General features: G+C 34.2%; 1 protein-coding gene across 1 annotated transcript in view; it reads right to left on the reverse strand.

The window, feature by feature from the left end:
• The window catches only part of COL21A1 (collagen type XXI alpha 1), a 108270-nt gene that overhangs the window by 40536 nt on the left and 53204 nt on the right, over positions 1-14530 (reverse strand). The window contains exons 12-15 of the mRNA XM_015560047.1: positions 8568-8621; positions 8030-8083; positions 7053-7106; positions 6885-6938 (exon numbers count right to left, since the gene is read on the reverse strand). Of these exons, the coding sequence (XP_015415533.1) occupies positions 6885-6938; positions 7053-7106; positions 8030-8083; positions 8568-8621 (216 nt within the window). The remainder of the gene's footprint in view (positions 1-6884; positions 6939-7052; positions 7107-8029; positions 8084-8567; positions 8622-14530) is intronic.

Below are 14530 nucleotides of genomic sequence, written 5' to 3' on the forward strand. Positions count from 1 at the left end.
CCATTTTCATCATGCTTACAAAATAACTGTATGTATTATATTACATAGTAAAGCGTATTAGACACAAACAGAAAAATAAAAATTACTCCTAGATGATTGATATTAACTTTTCCTGGAATCAAATAACTCATTCTGTGATTCATAAAGTGACTATATAAATAGTAAATCTATATATGACAGTGGGTGGTTAAGTTATAAAATAATTATGTTCTGTGTACTCATGAGACTAGGGCAGTATTCTTATCTTCCAAGTAAATTTGACCAAAGTTTACATCAATCCTTTTAATATTTATTTTTATTTTCACTTTAAAATTGATCATCCTATTGGATCTCTTTTGATCTTGCCTCTCAAGAGGTGCATTCTTTATAACTTACAGCAGCGATTCTCAAACTTTAGCTTCATCAGAACCACCTGGAGGGCTTGTTAGTCTGCAGATCCCAGACTTTCTGATTCTATAGGTCTGGAGTGGATCCCAATAACTTCCATTTCTTAATAGGTTTCCAGGAGGTGTTGTTACTGTGGGTCTTGGGATCACACTTTGAGAACCACTGCTCTAGCCTAGATCTCAAGATAGAGACTTACACACACTTTCTTACAAGTCACTCTGTGATCTGCAATGACATTACACAGCTTTCCACTTGGCACTGAATTTACAATGGCCAGGTTGTTGAACAGGTGTCTTGGTTATGTAGGTGTTATTTTCCTGACTTAACATTCTTTAAAGGTAGAAAACACATGAGATTTCCTTAATCACCCACAATATTTAGAAAAGAGCTGAACAGAATGTAAGGCTGTATATGAGACTGTATGTCCCCTTCTTTACAAACACTGAGGCAATCTCAAGGAAGAGGGAATGGCCTATTTATTCTTAAATGCTCAATTTCAAACAGATAAATAAAATGGAGAGGGCCATAGCATTTGTAGTTGGAAGAGTATGAAGGTTAGTTATGATAACATGAGAGTCAGTAATCTTTACCTAGGAGTGTTCTCTTCATTCTCTTAGTGATGTTTCATTGGGAGATGAAATGACGATTTCTGACTGGCCATCTTGCTTAACATAATCAAATGCAGTACACAACTAACTTGTGAAACTCAGTATTGTAACCAGAAGTGAGCCTGATCACTTCATTACTTTCGTGACATGGAGAACTGGATACATGCACACCCCTTTGTGTGGTTGGTGGAAAATGGCATAGAGCATGCCTTTGCCTCTAATTTATCATTTCGCTATCTTATTAACTTCTTTCTTGATAAAAATAAATAAATAATTGAGAAAGTGTCACATTAAACATTATTCCTCAACCCAATTTCTACAGCTAATGTCAAAGATGATTTATTCCACAACAAACCAGCTATTTTTAAGAAGGCACTTTAACCAAAAGCAGACATATGAAACATGCATTGCATGGGTATTGCCTTTCATGCCACAGTCTTTGGTCCTTACCCACAAAAAATAAAAGGAAGGAGAGTAATTTAGTTTGTGAGGATCACACAAACTAGCCCTGGAATTTTAGTTCTGCCACGTAACTGACTGCACTTTCCAGTCAATTATTTAAGCTCTCTTAATCTGATCTTAATTTCTAAATGACATTAACATTCCCAATTACATAGGTCTTTTCTTTACTTAAAAAATTAGAGCCAGTGTTGTCCAATTGGTTGGGCATTGTCCTGGGCACCAAGATATCACTGGCTCGATTCCCAGTCAGGGCACATGCCTGGTTGCAGGCTTGATCCCCAGCGCGGGGCGTGCAGGAGGTAGCTCTCTCATAGAGGTTTCTCTCTCTAAAAATCAATAAAAACATATTTTAAAAAAATAAAAATTTTTGTGAGAGTGCCTTGCATAGATCTAAGCACAGAAGGGAAGGTCCATAAAAGCTACTCCACTGCCACCAAAAAGGTTGGGGTTTTCACAGTCCATTACTTTTATGATTCGTTTTAGGATTAAAATGTTTTGTATTTGTACTCCTGTGGCTTGGCAATATAATTTAGGCAATGTAAGTATTTTTAAAATAAGGTTGATATTTTAATCTAGCTAAAATGCATAAAAAACAGTAAAATCAATAATTTGATCATTTCCTATATTTGGAAAATATTATTTGGCTATGTTTTTCAACAATTTGGTGAAAGAAATTTTCATTAGTTATTAAATTATGGCTATATAATGATGTACAAATTACCTCATCTCTCCGTTCTTTAGATTCCTCAACTGTAAAAGGGTAAAATTTTTTCACTTACAATTCATAATGATTTATGATATTAATGAGAAAATGTGTATAAAGTGCTGGGGAAAGAGCCAGGCATGTAGTAAGTATCCAATAAATTATGTCCTTTATTATAATTTGTCCTTTTCTGTGTTTGCTTCTTTTCAAATCGAGTTTAAATGCCATGTTTCAGTATTTCAACTGCTCCCTAATTAAGTTCTTACCCCTTTACCTCACTGTTCATATACTTCACTTGCTTATGCAAACCCCAGGCCTGACCGAAATCAAACCGAAAGCCTCTTCAGACCCACGATTGGGCTTCCAAGTATAGTTATGGGAGGGAAGAAATGGTACAATAGTCACACAGATTGTAACTTCCAACTTCAACCACACTTCAATGCAGCTTCTATATTTATTTCCTTGATCTCCTCTCTGCCATAGCTTCCACACAAATATATAAAAGTTATCCAATCAACAAGAATTGCCTTTCTGTCCCATCTCTCAACAGGTGACAATTTCCATTTTTTTTTTTAAGAAAACAAGTCAAACATCTTGCCACCAAACCAATACACTTACCTGCATTTGCATTTTTAAAAAATATATTTTATTGATTTTTTACAGAGAGGAAGGGAGAGGGATAGATAGTTAGAAACATCGATGAGAGAGAAGCATTCTGCCTCCTGCACCCCCCTCCCCACCACACTGGGGATGTGCCCGCAACCAAGGTACACGTCCCTGACCAGAATCGAACCTGGGACCCCCCAGTCCACAGGCCGACACTCTATCCAGTGAGCCAAACCAGCTAGGGCTGCATTTGCATTTTTTACAGTGAAATCGTTGTCCCTCATACAATCTAAGATAATCTTCCAACTCTATTCAATATCCCATTCATTTCCCATTCCGAATGAGATGGAGCTCTAACCTAGATCTAACTACTTGCTGGCCTTCTACTCTTGGATGAGCCACAAGACTCTTAAATGAACACATTATGTTTCTCACCTCTCCACCCCCTCAACAGAAGATGTAGCAAACACTTTCCAGTAAACAATTCCATTGTTTAAAGTAGTTTCTAACTTCACTATACATAAAAAAGGATACACTCTAAGAAGACTAGCAAGCCACTCAAACGTTTACATCCTGCCTACTATTGCAAGTCTAAATATACATGACATTTCAAACTGCAAAGAATTGGCAGACAATACCCAAACAAAACTACTGAAACAGAAAATATAAAATGAAAATCAAAACTTTCCAGTAAGTTTCCCTCACACAAAAATAAACACAAAGCAGAAGACAACTGTAAAAAAGTGCTGCAGCCTAGATTAACAATATACAAGCATTTTCAGATGTTAAAAAAGAAATATATAAAATAAGAATTAAATTAATTCAAAAAGTGAGTTGAAAAGACAAAATCATCTTGGATATATATGATTACTAGAAACCAAAGGGAAATAGATTTAATTTTAAATTTAAAAAGGCACTGAGGAGAGTCCCGGCTGGGTGGCTCAGTTGGTTGGAGCATCGTCCCATACACCAAAAAGGTTGTGGGTTTGATTCCAGGTCAGGGCACATACCTAGGTTGAAGGTTGGTCCCAGATCAGGGCATGTACTGGAGGCAACTGATAGATGTTTCTCTCTCTTTCCCCCCACTTCTTCCCTCTCTAAAATCAATAAAAACATATCCTCAGGTAAGAATTTTTTTTTAAAAAGGCCTTAAGGGGAAACTAAACATACCCCATAAAAATAAAAATTTTAAAAAGATAAAAAGGATGAGAAAGTGAAAGAGACAGAAGACAGCCAAAGAAGTCTCAACATACCTATAAACCAAAACAATGTAAAAAAAAGTTCTATTTAAAACTAAAAGAGAGGACATTCCAGAATTACAAGAAACACTGAATCTACTTATTAAAAGTATTTTGGGATACCTGAAATTCTTAACTCTGATACATAAATTATGCTATTGGACTTTAAACATTAAGTTAAAAATTAAAAACTCTCTGGGCTTCCATACAAAAACACAAAGCCACTTACAAAGGAAAGACAATTAGGCTGGCATCAGTAATGTACATGACAATAGTGGAGCAACATTTCCAAGAAATTCAAGGAAAAAAGGTGAGATAAGGGTTTTATAATAGCTAGCTAAGTTGTCATTCAAGTAACAAGAATATAGAAGAATATGTTACAATATAAGAATTTAGAGAATACTGTATTTGCAAGCCCTATATAAGGAATACAGTCATAGAAGAGAATTTTCATTAGACTTAAATTATGACTATGAAATATTGGTCAAGGGGCTGGTGATGAATCCTAAATATATTTAACTGCTGATCTGAAAGAAAGGTGAGCAAAGACTAGAAAAATAGTTTCTAAATATTATATGATCTGAAAAAGTAGAAGTGATATAATTAAACAAATAAGGAGAATGGGAAGGGGAGAGTAGAGTAAGTTCATTAATTGTAACATAGATAACATGGTTATCACTTAAAATTAACAAAACAAAACAAATATTAGATGCCTAAGTAAGGTAAAGGGGGACTAAGGGAATTCTGAAGTGTTTATAGACTACAAAAGGCATTAGTATAAAGACCATTCGTAGTTAGTACTGCTATATGGTATATTTGAAAGTTGTTAAAATAATAAATCCTAAAAGTTCTCATCACAAGAAAAATATTTTTTTCTTTATCTTTTTCGTATCTATATGATGGATGTTAACTAGCCTTAATATATGTAAGTCAAATCATTATGCTGTATACCTTAAACTTACAAAGTTTTGTATGTCAAATATCTTAATAAAACTTAGCAGGGGGGTGGGGGACAACTAGAAAAAATACATATAAATCTTCCTAAATCCCAAAGAAAACAACAGACCAGATGGAGAAAGAAGCATAATAAATATAAGATAATGAATGTAGTAAGTATAACAAAATTCTAACATCAGTAGTATGACAAAGACCAAATCTATTAGCCTAGGAATAAAAATAGATTCAATTAATCTCCTAAAAGAAAAATATTTCAGATTGCTTTGAAAAAGCAGAGATCAACTTTATGCTGGATATGAGAAACAACTAAAATAAAGAGATTCCAAGAGCTAATGCTAACACGATAGAAGGACAGGCAAAGGTCTAGTAAGCAAATAAAGATGATCAGAAAGGAGAAATGCAATCCTGTTATAATTCAATGTCAAATTCAAACTAAAAATTAATAAAGGAGACAGAAAATGAAATTTTAAAGTGCTAAAGACACACTTTAAAAGTGTTAAAAATGTTAAAAATGGAGATGTAACAGTTATAAATATCTATGCAAGAAATAACATAAAAAAACCATACCTTCATGAAACAGAAGATGGCACTAAATAGGAGACCATCATACCAATAAGACACCGCCCTTCCCCAGACAGGTCATATGCACTCATCATACAACCCAGCTATTCTAGATATCAACATCCCACCCCCAAATTAAAACATTTCCAACTCAGATGTCTATAAGAATATTCATATCAACATTCTTAATTATCAAATATAGGAAGCAAGTCAAATGTTCATCAACTGATGAATGAAAATAACAAAATATCATATAACTATTTACAATAGCATCAATAATATTATACACTTGGGAAAACTAACAAAATACATGCTACTCCTTTATAAAGGAAACTATTAAAAATTTTAGAGACATTTAAATAGGACCTAGATAAATTAGAAATATTCCATGGATAAAATAAACACAAACACATACACAGCTATTTTCCCTTTCTTAACCATGTGATCAAATTTGGTATTACCAGGACAGATATTATGTGCCTCCTACTGGAATGTAATAGAAAGCATAAATTATCACCTATATTGTATTGCCAAAACATTTACCCTGAATGCAATCATAAAGAAACATTCAGACAATATTTTTAATATTGATACAATAATAAAAAGGGGTCACCTTTAGATTGAAAGTCTAAAGAGTCATGTCATCTGTGATAGGTAATTTTATATGTCAACAAAATAAGTTTATGTATTAATATTATGTGACTAGGCAATAGTGCCCAGATATTTGGTCAAATACCAGTCTAGATAGTGCTCTGACAGAGTTTTTAAAGGTATGATTAATGTTTAAATCAGTAAACTCTGAGTAAAACAGATTACCCTTCATAATGTGGGTGGGACTTATCCAATGGGCTGAAGGACTTCAGAGTAGGCAAATCCAGAGAGACAGAAAGTAGGTTAGAGGTTGCATACGCCTGGAAATGGAGGAATAACAGCTTGGGTAAAAATAGGGAGGGACTGCTAATGGGTATAGGGTTGTTGTTTTTTTTGAGGTGATGAAAATGTTTCAAAATTAGACTCGAGTGGTGACTGCATAACTGAAAATATACTAAAAAATATTCAATTGTTCTGAAACCTGAAACTATTAGGAGACAGAGCTAAGAACTTAAGCCTCTAACCAACCAAACATATCCATCAGAATGGCTTTTCAAAGAAATCAACCTTTTAATATCCGGAAGTTTTATTTCTAACAATAAGAATTCACTATAGAGTCAAAAGTAAATGTAGTATCATTTTTAAGTTACAGTGGAATAGCTTTTAGCTCATTAATTTTACACCAGTGCCATAGGAGAAGTCTATTATTAGTACAGTTTTCTAACATACATTCATAAATTACATAAGTTGTTTTATTCTTTGTGTAAATACCTTGTAACCAGGACTACCCATTAATCCATCCTTTCCATGTCGTCCTGGTTCTCCCTGAAAAATAAATACATTTATTTTACTATATTTTGCAACAATTTTAAAGAAATATACTATCAGATAATTTTTATTCAAAGCAAAATATGCAAGAACTTTTCCTATTGAACTCACAGCACGTCCAGGAAGGCCAGGAAAACCAGCATTTCCCTTTTCACCTTTTGCACCCTGCATGAAAAAAAGAACACTTAAAAAACAATCCTTACAATACTCTCTTAAACTTCCAACTCAAACTTAAGTAGGAAAGTAAGTTAACCTCATTATGGATTGACAGAATTCATGGAACTACCATTTGTGTTGGCTTTGCAGCTTATTGGCGGAGTATTATTTTATCAGGCCAGCGGACAAAACAGACATTGAAAATATTGATGGATGCAGAATTATTACAAGCATCGAAACACAGAAGCCACATCTTGGAAAAATTAGAAAGGCGATGAGTATTTATTTTTATTTTTAAATATATTTTCATTGATTTCAGAGAGGAAGGGCGAGGGAGAGAGAGATAGATGAGAGAGAATCATGGAAAATTAGAAAGGCGATGAGTATTTATTTTTAAATATATTTTCATTGATTTCAGAGAGGAAGGGAGAGGGAGAGAGAGATAGATGAGAGAGACTCATTGATTGGCTGCCTTCTGCATGACCCACACGGGGGAATGAGCCTACAACCCGGGCATGTGCCCTGACCATGACTTCCTGGTTTATAGGTCAATGCTCACCCACTGAGCACACCGGAAGGGCAGCAATGAGTATTTTTAAATATACAGAGAATATAAGCTTCCTTCAATGTGGAGAAACAGGAAGGCCCATAAATCAATTGCCAATGGAGCTGCAGCTACCCACTCTCAAGGAATCTCTCCCTATAATTATTTTAAAAGTTCAAAATGATCAATAAGACAATGTATTCTTATAGAATATCATACAAAATAATCACCAGTTATTATTTCATTTTCTCATTGTTTTTAATAAGTCTCCTGAGAAATATGAATAAAACTAATTGCTATAATGGTGGGCTGGGACCAAATTCAAGTTTTCTATTTCCATTACATTGAAAGTTCAAAATGGATACTTTGTTTTGTGATCAATACTTCCCTTTTTGCCATAAAATCCAGGTGATCCTTTATCTCCTTTGCGGCCCATTTCACCCTAGAAGACAAAATACAAATATTGTATTTTAGAGATATATGAATATTTTCCTCAGAGATTAAATAAAAGCAATACCAATCATAAAAAAAGAATTTAATATGCCAACATCAAAATAAAATAGAAATACAATATTTTAAACTATGCTTACAAAAGTTGTAGTCTCCAGGTTTTATAAAGAAAAACAAGGAAAAATAAGGACAGTTTATACTATAACAGGGCTTACACAATAGGATTTATAGTTAAGAGAATTTCTATATAGTAAAGCTCATAAATTTTAAACACTTCAATATTTATGACTGGAAATTTTAAAGAATGTTGGAAAAGCCTTGTGAACTATATTAATCTTAACTGAATCATTTACTTTAACATGATAAATAAATGCTTTATATATGAGCATTTATTTATAACACATTTGTGATATAAAGCTTGAAATCTGAAACAATATATGGCATTGCTGAATTTAAAAAGACCAGACTTCTTCCACCTTTGATCCTGGCATTCCGTGAAGCCCAGGAAAACCAGGAAGTCCACGGTCACCCTGAAAAGAAAACTGAAATTAATAAAAGAAAACACATTTCAGCCTAAAAAATAACAGCATATATTTTTCAACATTATTCTTTTCGAAATCCATTGAAAATAAAACTTTGAACAGTTAAATGCATATCTACACTAAAGCCCTCTATCTCTGAAAGATTAATGTTCATTTATCCTGTAATCCAATCCCCACCTTCATTTCTCCCACCTGCACGCAATCTTCCTTATGTTCCCTTCTTAATTTCAAATGCAAAAAAGAAGCTGTAAAACTGTTATAGTAGGGAGCGTTTGAGATCTTGTTCTCTAGCATATGTAGTCAGTTTGGCTCAAATAAACTTATAAAAATTTGCTACAGGTTTGAATGTTTCTTAAGTAACAAATCTATTCACCTTTTACCATCCTATATAATAAAAGGCTAATGTGCAAATTGTCCCCTCAACCAGGAGTTCGACCAGGGGGCAGGGCCAGCCGGCCAACTGCCTATGGCCCCTCCCCTTGGCCAGTCCCACCCCTGTTCGGCCCCTCACCTCGATCAGGGTGGGCCAGCCAGAACCCCCCATGCACTAATTCGTGCAATGGGCCTCTATAAAATATATTTGTATCTGGGAACATAGCTGCTCAACTAAAGACTATATTTCCCAATCTCCTTTACAATTAGCAACAGCCATGTGACTAAATTCTTGCTAATAGAATGTATATAGCACTATGATATGCAACTTCTACATCATTGATTAAAAAGAAATTATTGCCATAACTTTTCTTTCATTCTTCCCATCAGATTAGAATGTATATGTGATAGTGACTAGTGCTATAGCCTTGACTATGTAGAAGAAAACATGCTAAGAGAGATTAGAACAAAAAGAGGAGAAAACATGAGTCCCTGAATGAATTCTTAGACAATGAATTACATAAAAAACATCTTTCTCATTTATGCCACTGCATTTTGAAGTGTGGGGAGGGATCTATTTTTTTTCAGTATAAACAGGAATATAATTTTTTTTAAAAAATCTACATTTTATTTTATTTTTTTAGAAAGCCAGGTGTTTTATTATTTATTTATTTATTTATTTTAGAGCAAAAAAGGGAGAGAAAGAGAGAGTTTACCCTTGACTAATTTTTCACCAGAGATCAAAAACAATCTGAATTATGTCTGTGTGCGTGTATGTGTTTGTGTGTCAGAGAGAGAGAAGATCCACTAAAAGCCCATATATTCTAGAGTTTGTCAACATAAGAAATATTTTTATGAGTTTATTTAAGCCACGCTGCCAACACACAAGGAATCAAGATCTCAAATGCTCCAGAAAATGATAGTTTTGCAGTTTCTTTTGTACATTTGGAATTAGGAGGTAAAGTAAGGAAGATTGTGTAAAGTTGGGAGAAAGCAAGGAACAAGTTAGTTAACAATACCATGTGTTCCATTAAGGGTGGTCATGACACCCAGGGGTCTAAAAAAGAGACTACTCTGGCATTTCAAAAGTGTGCTAGCTAGATGCACAAGAACAATGGACAGGACTTGCTTAAGGCAAAGATAAACCTTTTAACAGGGTTTGGTCTTGATTTCCACCATGACCTACAGAGTTAGGTATTTGTGATCAGATCACCCTATGAGGTTATTTTGGTCAGACTTATTACCAGACTAGAGGCATGGTACATGAAATTCCTGCACTTGAGAGGGAGGGTTCCTCAGCCCGCCTTGTGCCCTCTCGCAGTCCAGCACTCCTTGGGGAATGCCCATCTGCTGGATTAAGGGGATCGGGCCTAAGCCAGCAGTCTGACACCCCTCTTGCAGTCCGGGACCCCTTGCTCTTTACAGCCTGCCAGCAGTGCAGGCGGGAGAGGCTCCCGCCACCACCGCTGCTCTCGCCAGCTGTGAGCCCAGCTTCTGGCTGAGCAGCACTCCCCCTGTGGGAGTGCACTGATCATCAGGTGACAGCTTCTGTGTTGAGCATCTGACCCTTGGTGGTCAGTGTGCGTCATAGTGACTAGTTGTTCTGCCAGTCATTCAGCATGTCGGTCGATTTGCATATTAGGGCTTTATTATATAGGATTCCCTTTTCATCCACAACCTTGTATCCCCAAAACTCAACAACTTAGCCAAGCAGAGGATAAAAGAAAAGGACAAAGAATTTAAGGAGCCACCAAGAGACATAATAAAACTGGATGATTTTCTTTCTCTATCCTGTAGACTCCTAATACAAGAACCAAAACTATCTTTTGAATATATTTTTTTCATTTTGTTTGAAGCAGGAGGGAATGGTAAAAGTTCCTAAAGAAAAAGCAGACCAGTAACACTTTCAACAATAAAGATTTTTTTTAAGTTACTAGAGAGAGAGAAGAAATTGAAGAGAACAACTGAAGTTAACTCTTCAGAAGGCTGAAATGAGATAACTAGGCTAAATTAAGATCCAGTTGACAAAATGGAATTTAGCTGGGCATTAAATATTTGATAAAACTACAGAAGAAAGGGGCAAACCAGGACTTTCTATTAAGACTAAGCGAAGTCCCAGCTAAGACTTCCATTCTCTGCCTAGAAGTTATAAGAGATATACGTTTAAACTTTAATTTCCTGGAATGACAAACAAGGCTCAGATACAGTGAGGAGCCCAGGAGCATATTCATCAACATTGGGACAAAAAAATATAAACTATGTACATAAAATATGTACCTTCATGTACATGAGCAAGATTTTTAAGTAAAATAAAAAGGCATGTTAGCCATATTAACATCCAGCAGTTAAGGGGGCTGGGGAGAAAAAGGGGAGCAGAGAAACTTACTGAACAAAATGGTTGGGAATATTGAGATAGTATCTACAAAATATAAAACACAAGAAAGTGTGATCCAAACACATTATACTCAGCCAAGTTCTGGTCAAGGTTTAAAGGTAATTAGTAGCAAATGCGGTAAAGTTTATCCACAATGGGCATGTAATGTGAAAGACAAATAAATGTTCTTGTGTTGGTCACTGAGCCATTGGGTCATCTGTTACTGCAGCATAGTGTAGCCTAAATTAACTAAAAAAAAAAAAATTGGTATAGTAGAAAGAGGAGGCTGCCAAAACATCAATATAAAAAAATATATATGGCACAGTTATGTAGTGAGCAGTGAAAAAGTTATTGGAGGCTGGAAAAATATTTATTCATGTAATGCTATGGTGAATATTATATTTAAATTTTTTCTTAGAATAACTTGCAAAGGCAAATGATTCATCAAGTGAACTTATAGCTAAGAATAAAGAACTGAGAGAACAATGTTAGTATCATGAATTGACTGGTATTGCCTTAATTTAACAAGGTATTATAAGAGGTGAAAAGAATTGGCCAGTTTCCAAGTAGTAAGTAAAATAGACCACATCCAAAAGTACTGGGATTAGATGATGCAACTTTTTCTTCATTTCCAACAGATAAAGAAGTTCAATTAAAACTCAGCCTCTGTGAAGGATCAAATCAAGGGTATGAGTATAAGTAACCTTCTTAAATTTTCTAAATCAATTAAGGTGGATCCACCAATAAGTCCTTTCAAGCTGGACATAATGGCTAGAAAAAGAAAAAAAAAAGAAGCTAAGGATAGCTCTAGCTGGTTTAGCTCAGTGGATGGAGTGTTGGCCTGCGGATAGAGTCCTAGGTTCGATTCCATTCATATGCCCGTGTTGGAGGCTCAATCCCCAGTGTGGGGTGGGCAGGAGGCAGCCAGTCAATGATTCTCTCTCATCATTGATGTTTCTATCTCTCTCTCCCCTCTCTCTGCCTCTCTGAAATAAATATATATTTTTTTAAAAAAGAAGCTAAGGATGTAGGTAATGTCTGATAAATTCAAGTCACCTATTATTAATTATTAATAATTAATGTAGAGAGGACCATAACTAATATAGGATTGTATGTTTGTGTTGGTTCTTTTTGTTTGTTTTTGTTTTTTTAATCCTTACCTGAGGATATTTTTCCATTGATTTTTAGAGAGAGTAGAAGGAAGGGGGAGAGGCAGATAGAGAGAAATATTGATGTGAGAGAGACACATCAATTGGTTGCCTCCCACATGCACCCCAACAGGGTGAGAATTGAGCCTGCAACCGAGGCATATGCCCTTGACCAGAATTGAACCCAGGACTCTTCAGTCCTCAAGCTGATGCTCTATCCACTGAGCCAAACTGGATAGGGCAAGACAGGACTATAGATTCTGGTAATGGCTGGAATCAAAAATAAAAGGTACACAATTACAAATACATGTATGCCGTTGATAAAGAGCCACAAACATGGACTAAAAGTGACTGACTGTTTGAAAGTTAAAAAGTAAAGTTGCATAGTCTTTACACTATTTTTAATGTTTTTATAGCCAGTTTTCACTAGCCCACAAATTTTGACAAAATATAGAAAGAAGATAAAAACTACAAGAAAAAAAATTATCTTTATTGATGATTATACATTTATTATGTCTAATATCCTACAAAAGTATAAACATTAGTTAATTGTTTTTTAAAAATTATTAAAAGCAGTATTTTATATATAACAATAATCAATATGAAAATATATTTAAGTAAAAATCCAATTTTTAGTAGGAAAAAAAAGAGATAAAAATTCCTAGATATAAAACTTAGGTAATGTTGAAGACCAGTACAAAAAAAAAAAACTTTAATATTATTCCATTGAGATTCAAGATTAAATAAAAAGATAAATCATAATTTTGAACAGGAAAACTCAGTATTGAGATTACATCAATGCTTATACAGTTTATTCATAAATTCAAAGGAATCCTAATTAAAGTATGAATAAGAATTTCTTAAAAAATTGGAGAAAAGATACTGAGCTTTATCTGGAAAAATAAGCCTGCAAGAATAGCCAGGAAAATTTTAATTGTATGAGGAAGGACTGCCAATATTAAATTGCATTATGAAGTGACAATAATTAAAAACAACTTGGCAGTAGAGAAGATGAGTGAAACACTATGGAAAGCCCCAAACACCAGACCCCAATTAAAATGGAAATTCAATGATAATGGTTTTTCAAAAGATGGAGTTAAAAAGTGATATTTCATATATATTGTTGAGACAGCTGGCTAACCATTTAGGAAAAGAGAGGGGGAAAATATGAATGCTCATTAGCTTTGCTGCAAATATTAAAAAGTTAAAGGTTAAAATATAAAATAATAAGATTCTAAATTAAAATCATGGGTAATTAATTATGTTCAAAATTATGTAAAATCTTCCTATACAGAAACAAACAAGAGAAATAAAAAGAAAAATAACTATATATATGCAAACATTTAAATTTTCTGTTGGCCTAAAATTTTTACAAACAAGTCAAAACACATAATATAAACCAGCAAAAATATTTTTACACAATTTGTGAAATGCATAGAAATATAAACCAGCAAAAATATTTTCACACAATTTTTGAAATGCATCTTTCTATTTCTAAAAAGATGACCAGCCCAGTAGGGGGAAAAAGGGGATATGAATAAAAAGTGAGTTACAGAGAAATAACAAAATGTCCAAAAGTCACATGACACAGTATTTTACTCACTAATAAATAAATGGAAATTAAATCAGTGCCATTTTTAGTTGATAGTGGTGAAATTAGAAACTTTAAGGAAACTCAGTGCTGATAAGAGTGTGACAAAAGATATTTTCACATACTTGCTAGAGGAATACAAACTTTCTGGATAGTAAATAGGCAATTGTGGCAAAGTGTAATTATGAATTTAACCTTATGATCCTATAATCAATCCATGTCTGGGAAATTTCCCTATGAATATAATCAGAAACACTTACTGAGAAATATACATAAAGATGTTTATTACTGTCTTGCTGAAAACACACACACACACACACACACACACACACACACACACAGGATATTTAATAAAGAACCACAGAGTCCCTATGTTAGAGATTTCTTAAATTGGATAAAAACAGTCCCTACT

Source organism: Myotis davidii, unplaced genomic scaffold, assembly GCF_000327345.1.
Source record: "Myotis davidii unplaced genomic scaffold, ASM32734v1 scaffold313, whole genome shotgun sequence".
NCBI lineage: Eukaryota > Metazoa > Chordata > Mammalia > Chiroptera > Vespertilionidae > Myotis > Myotis davidii.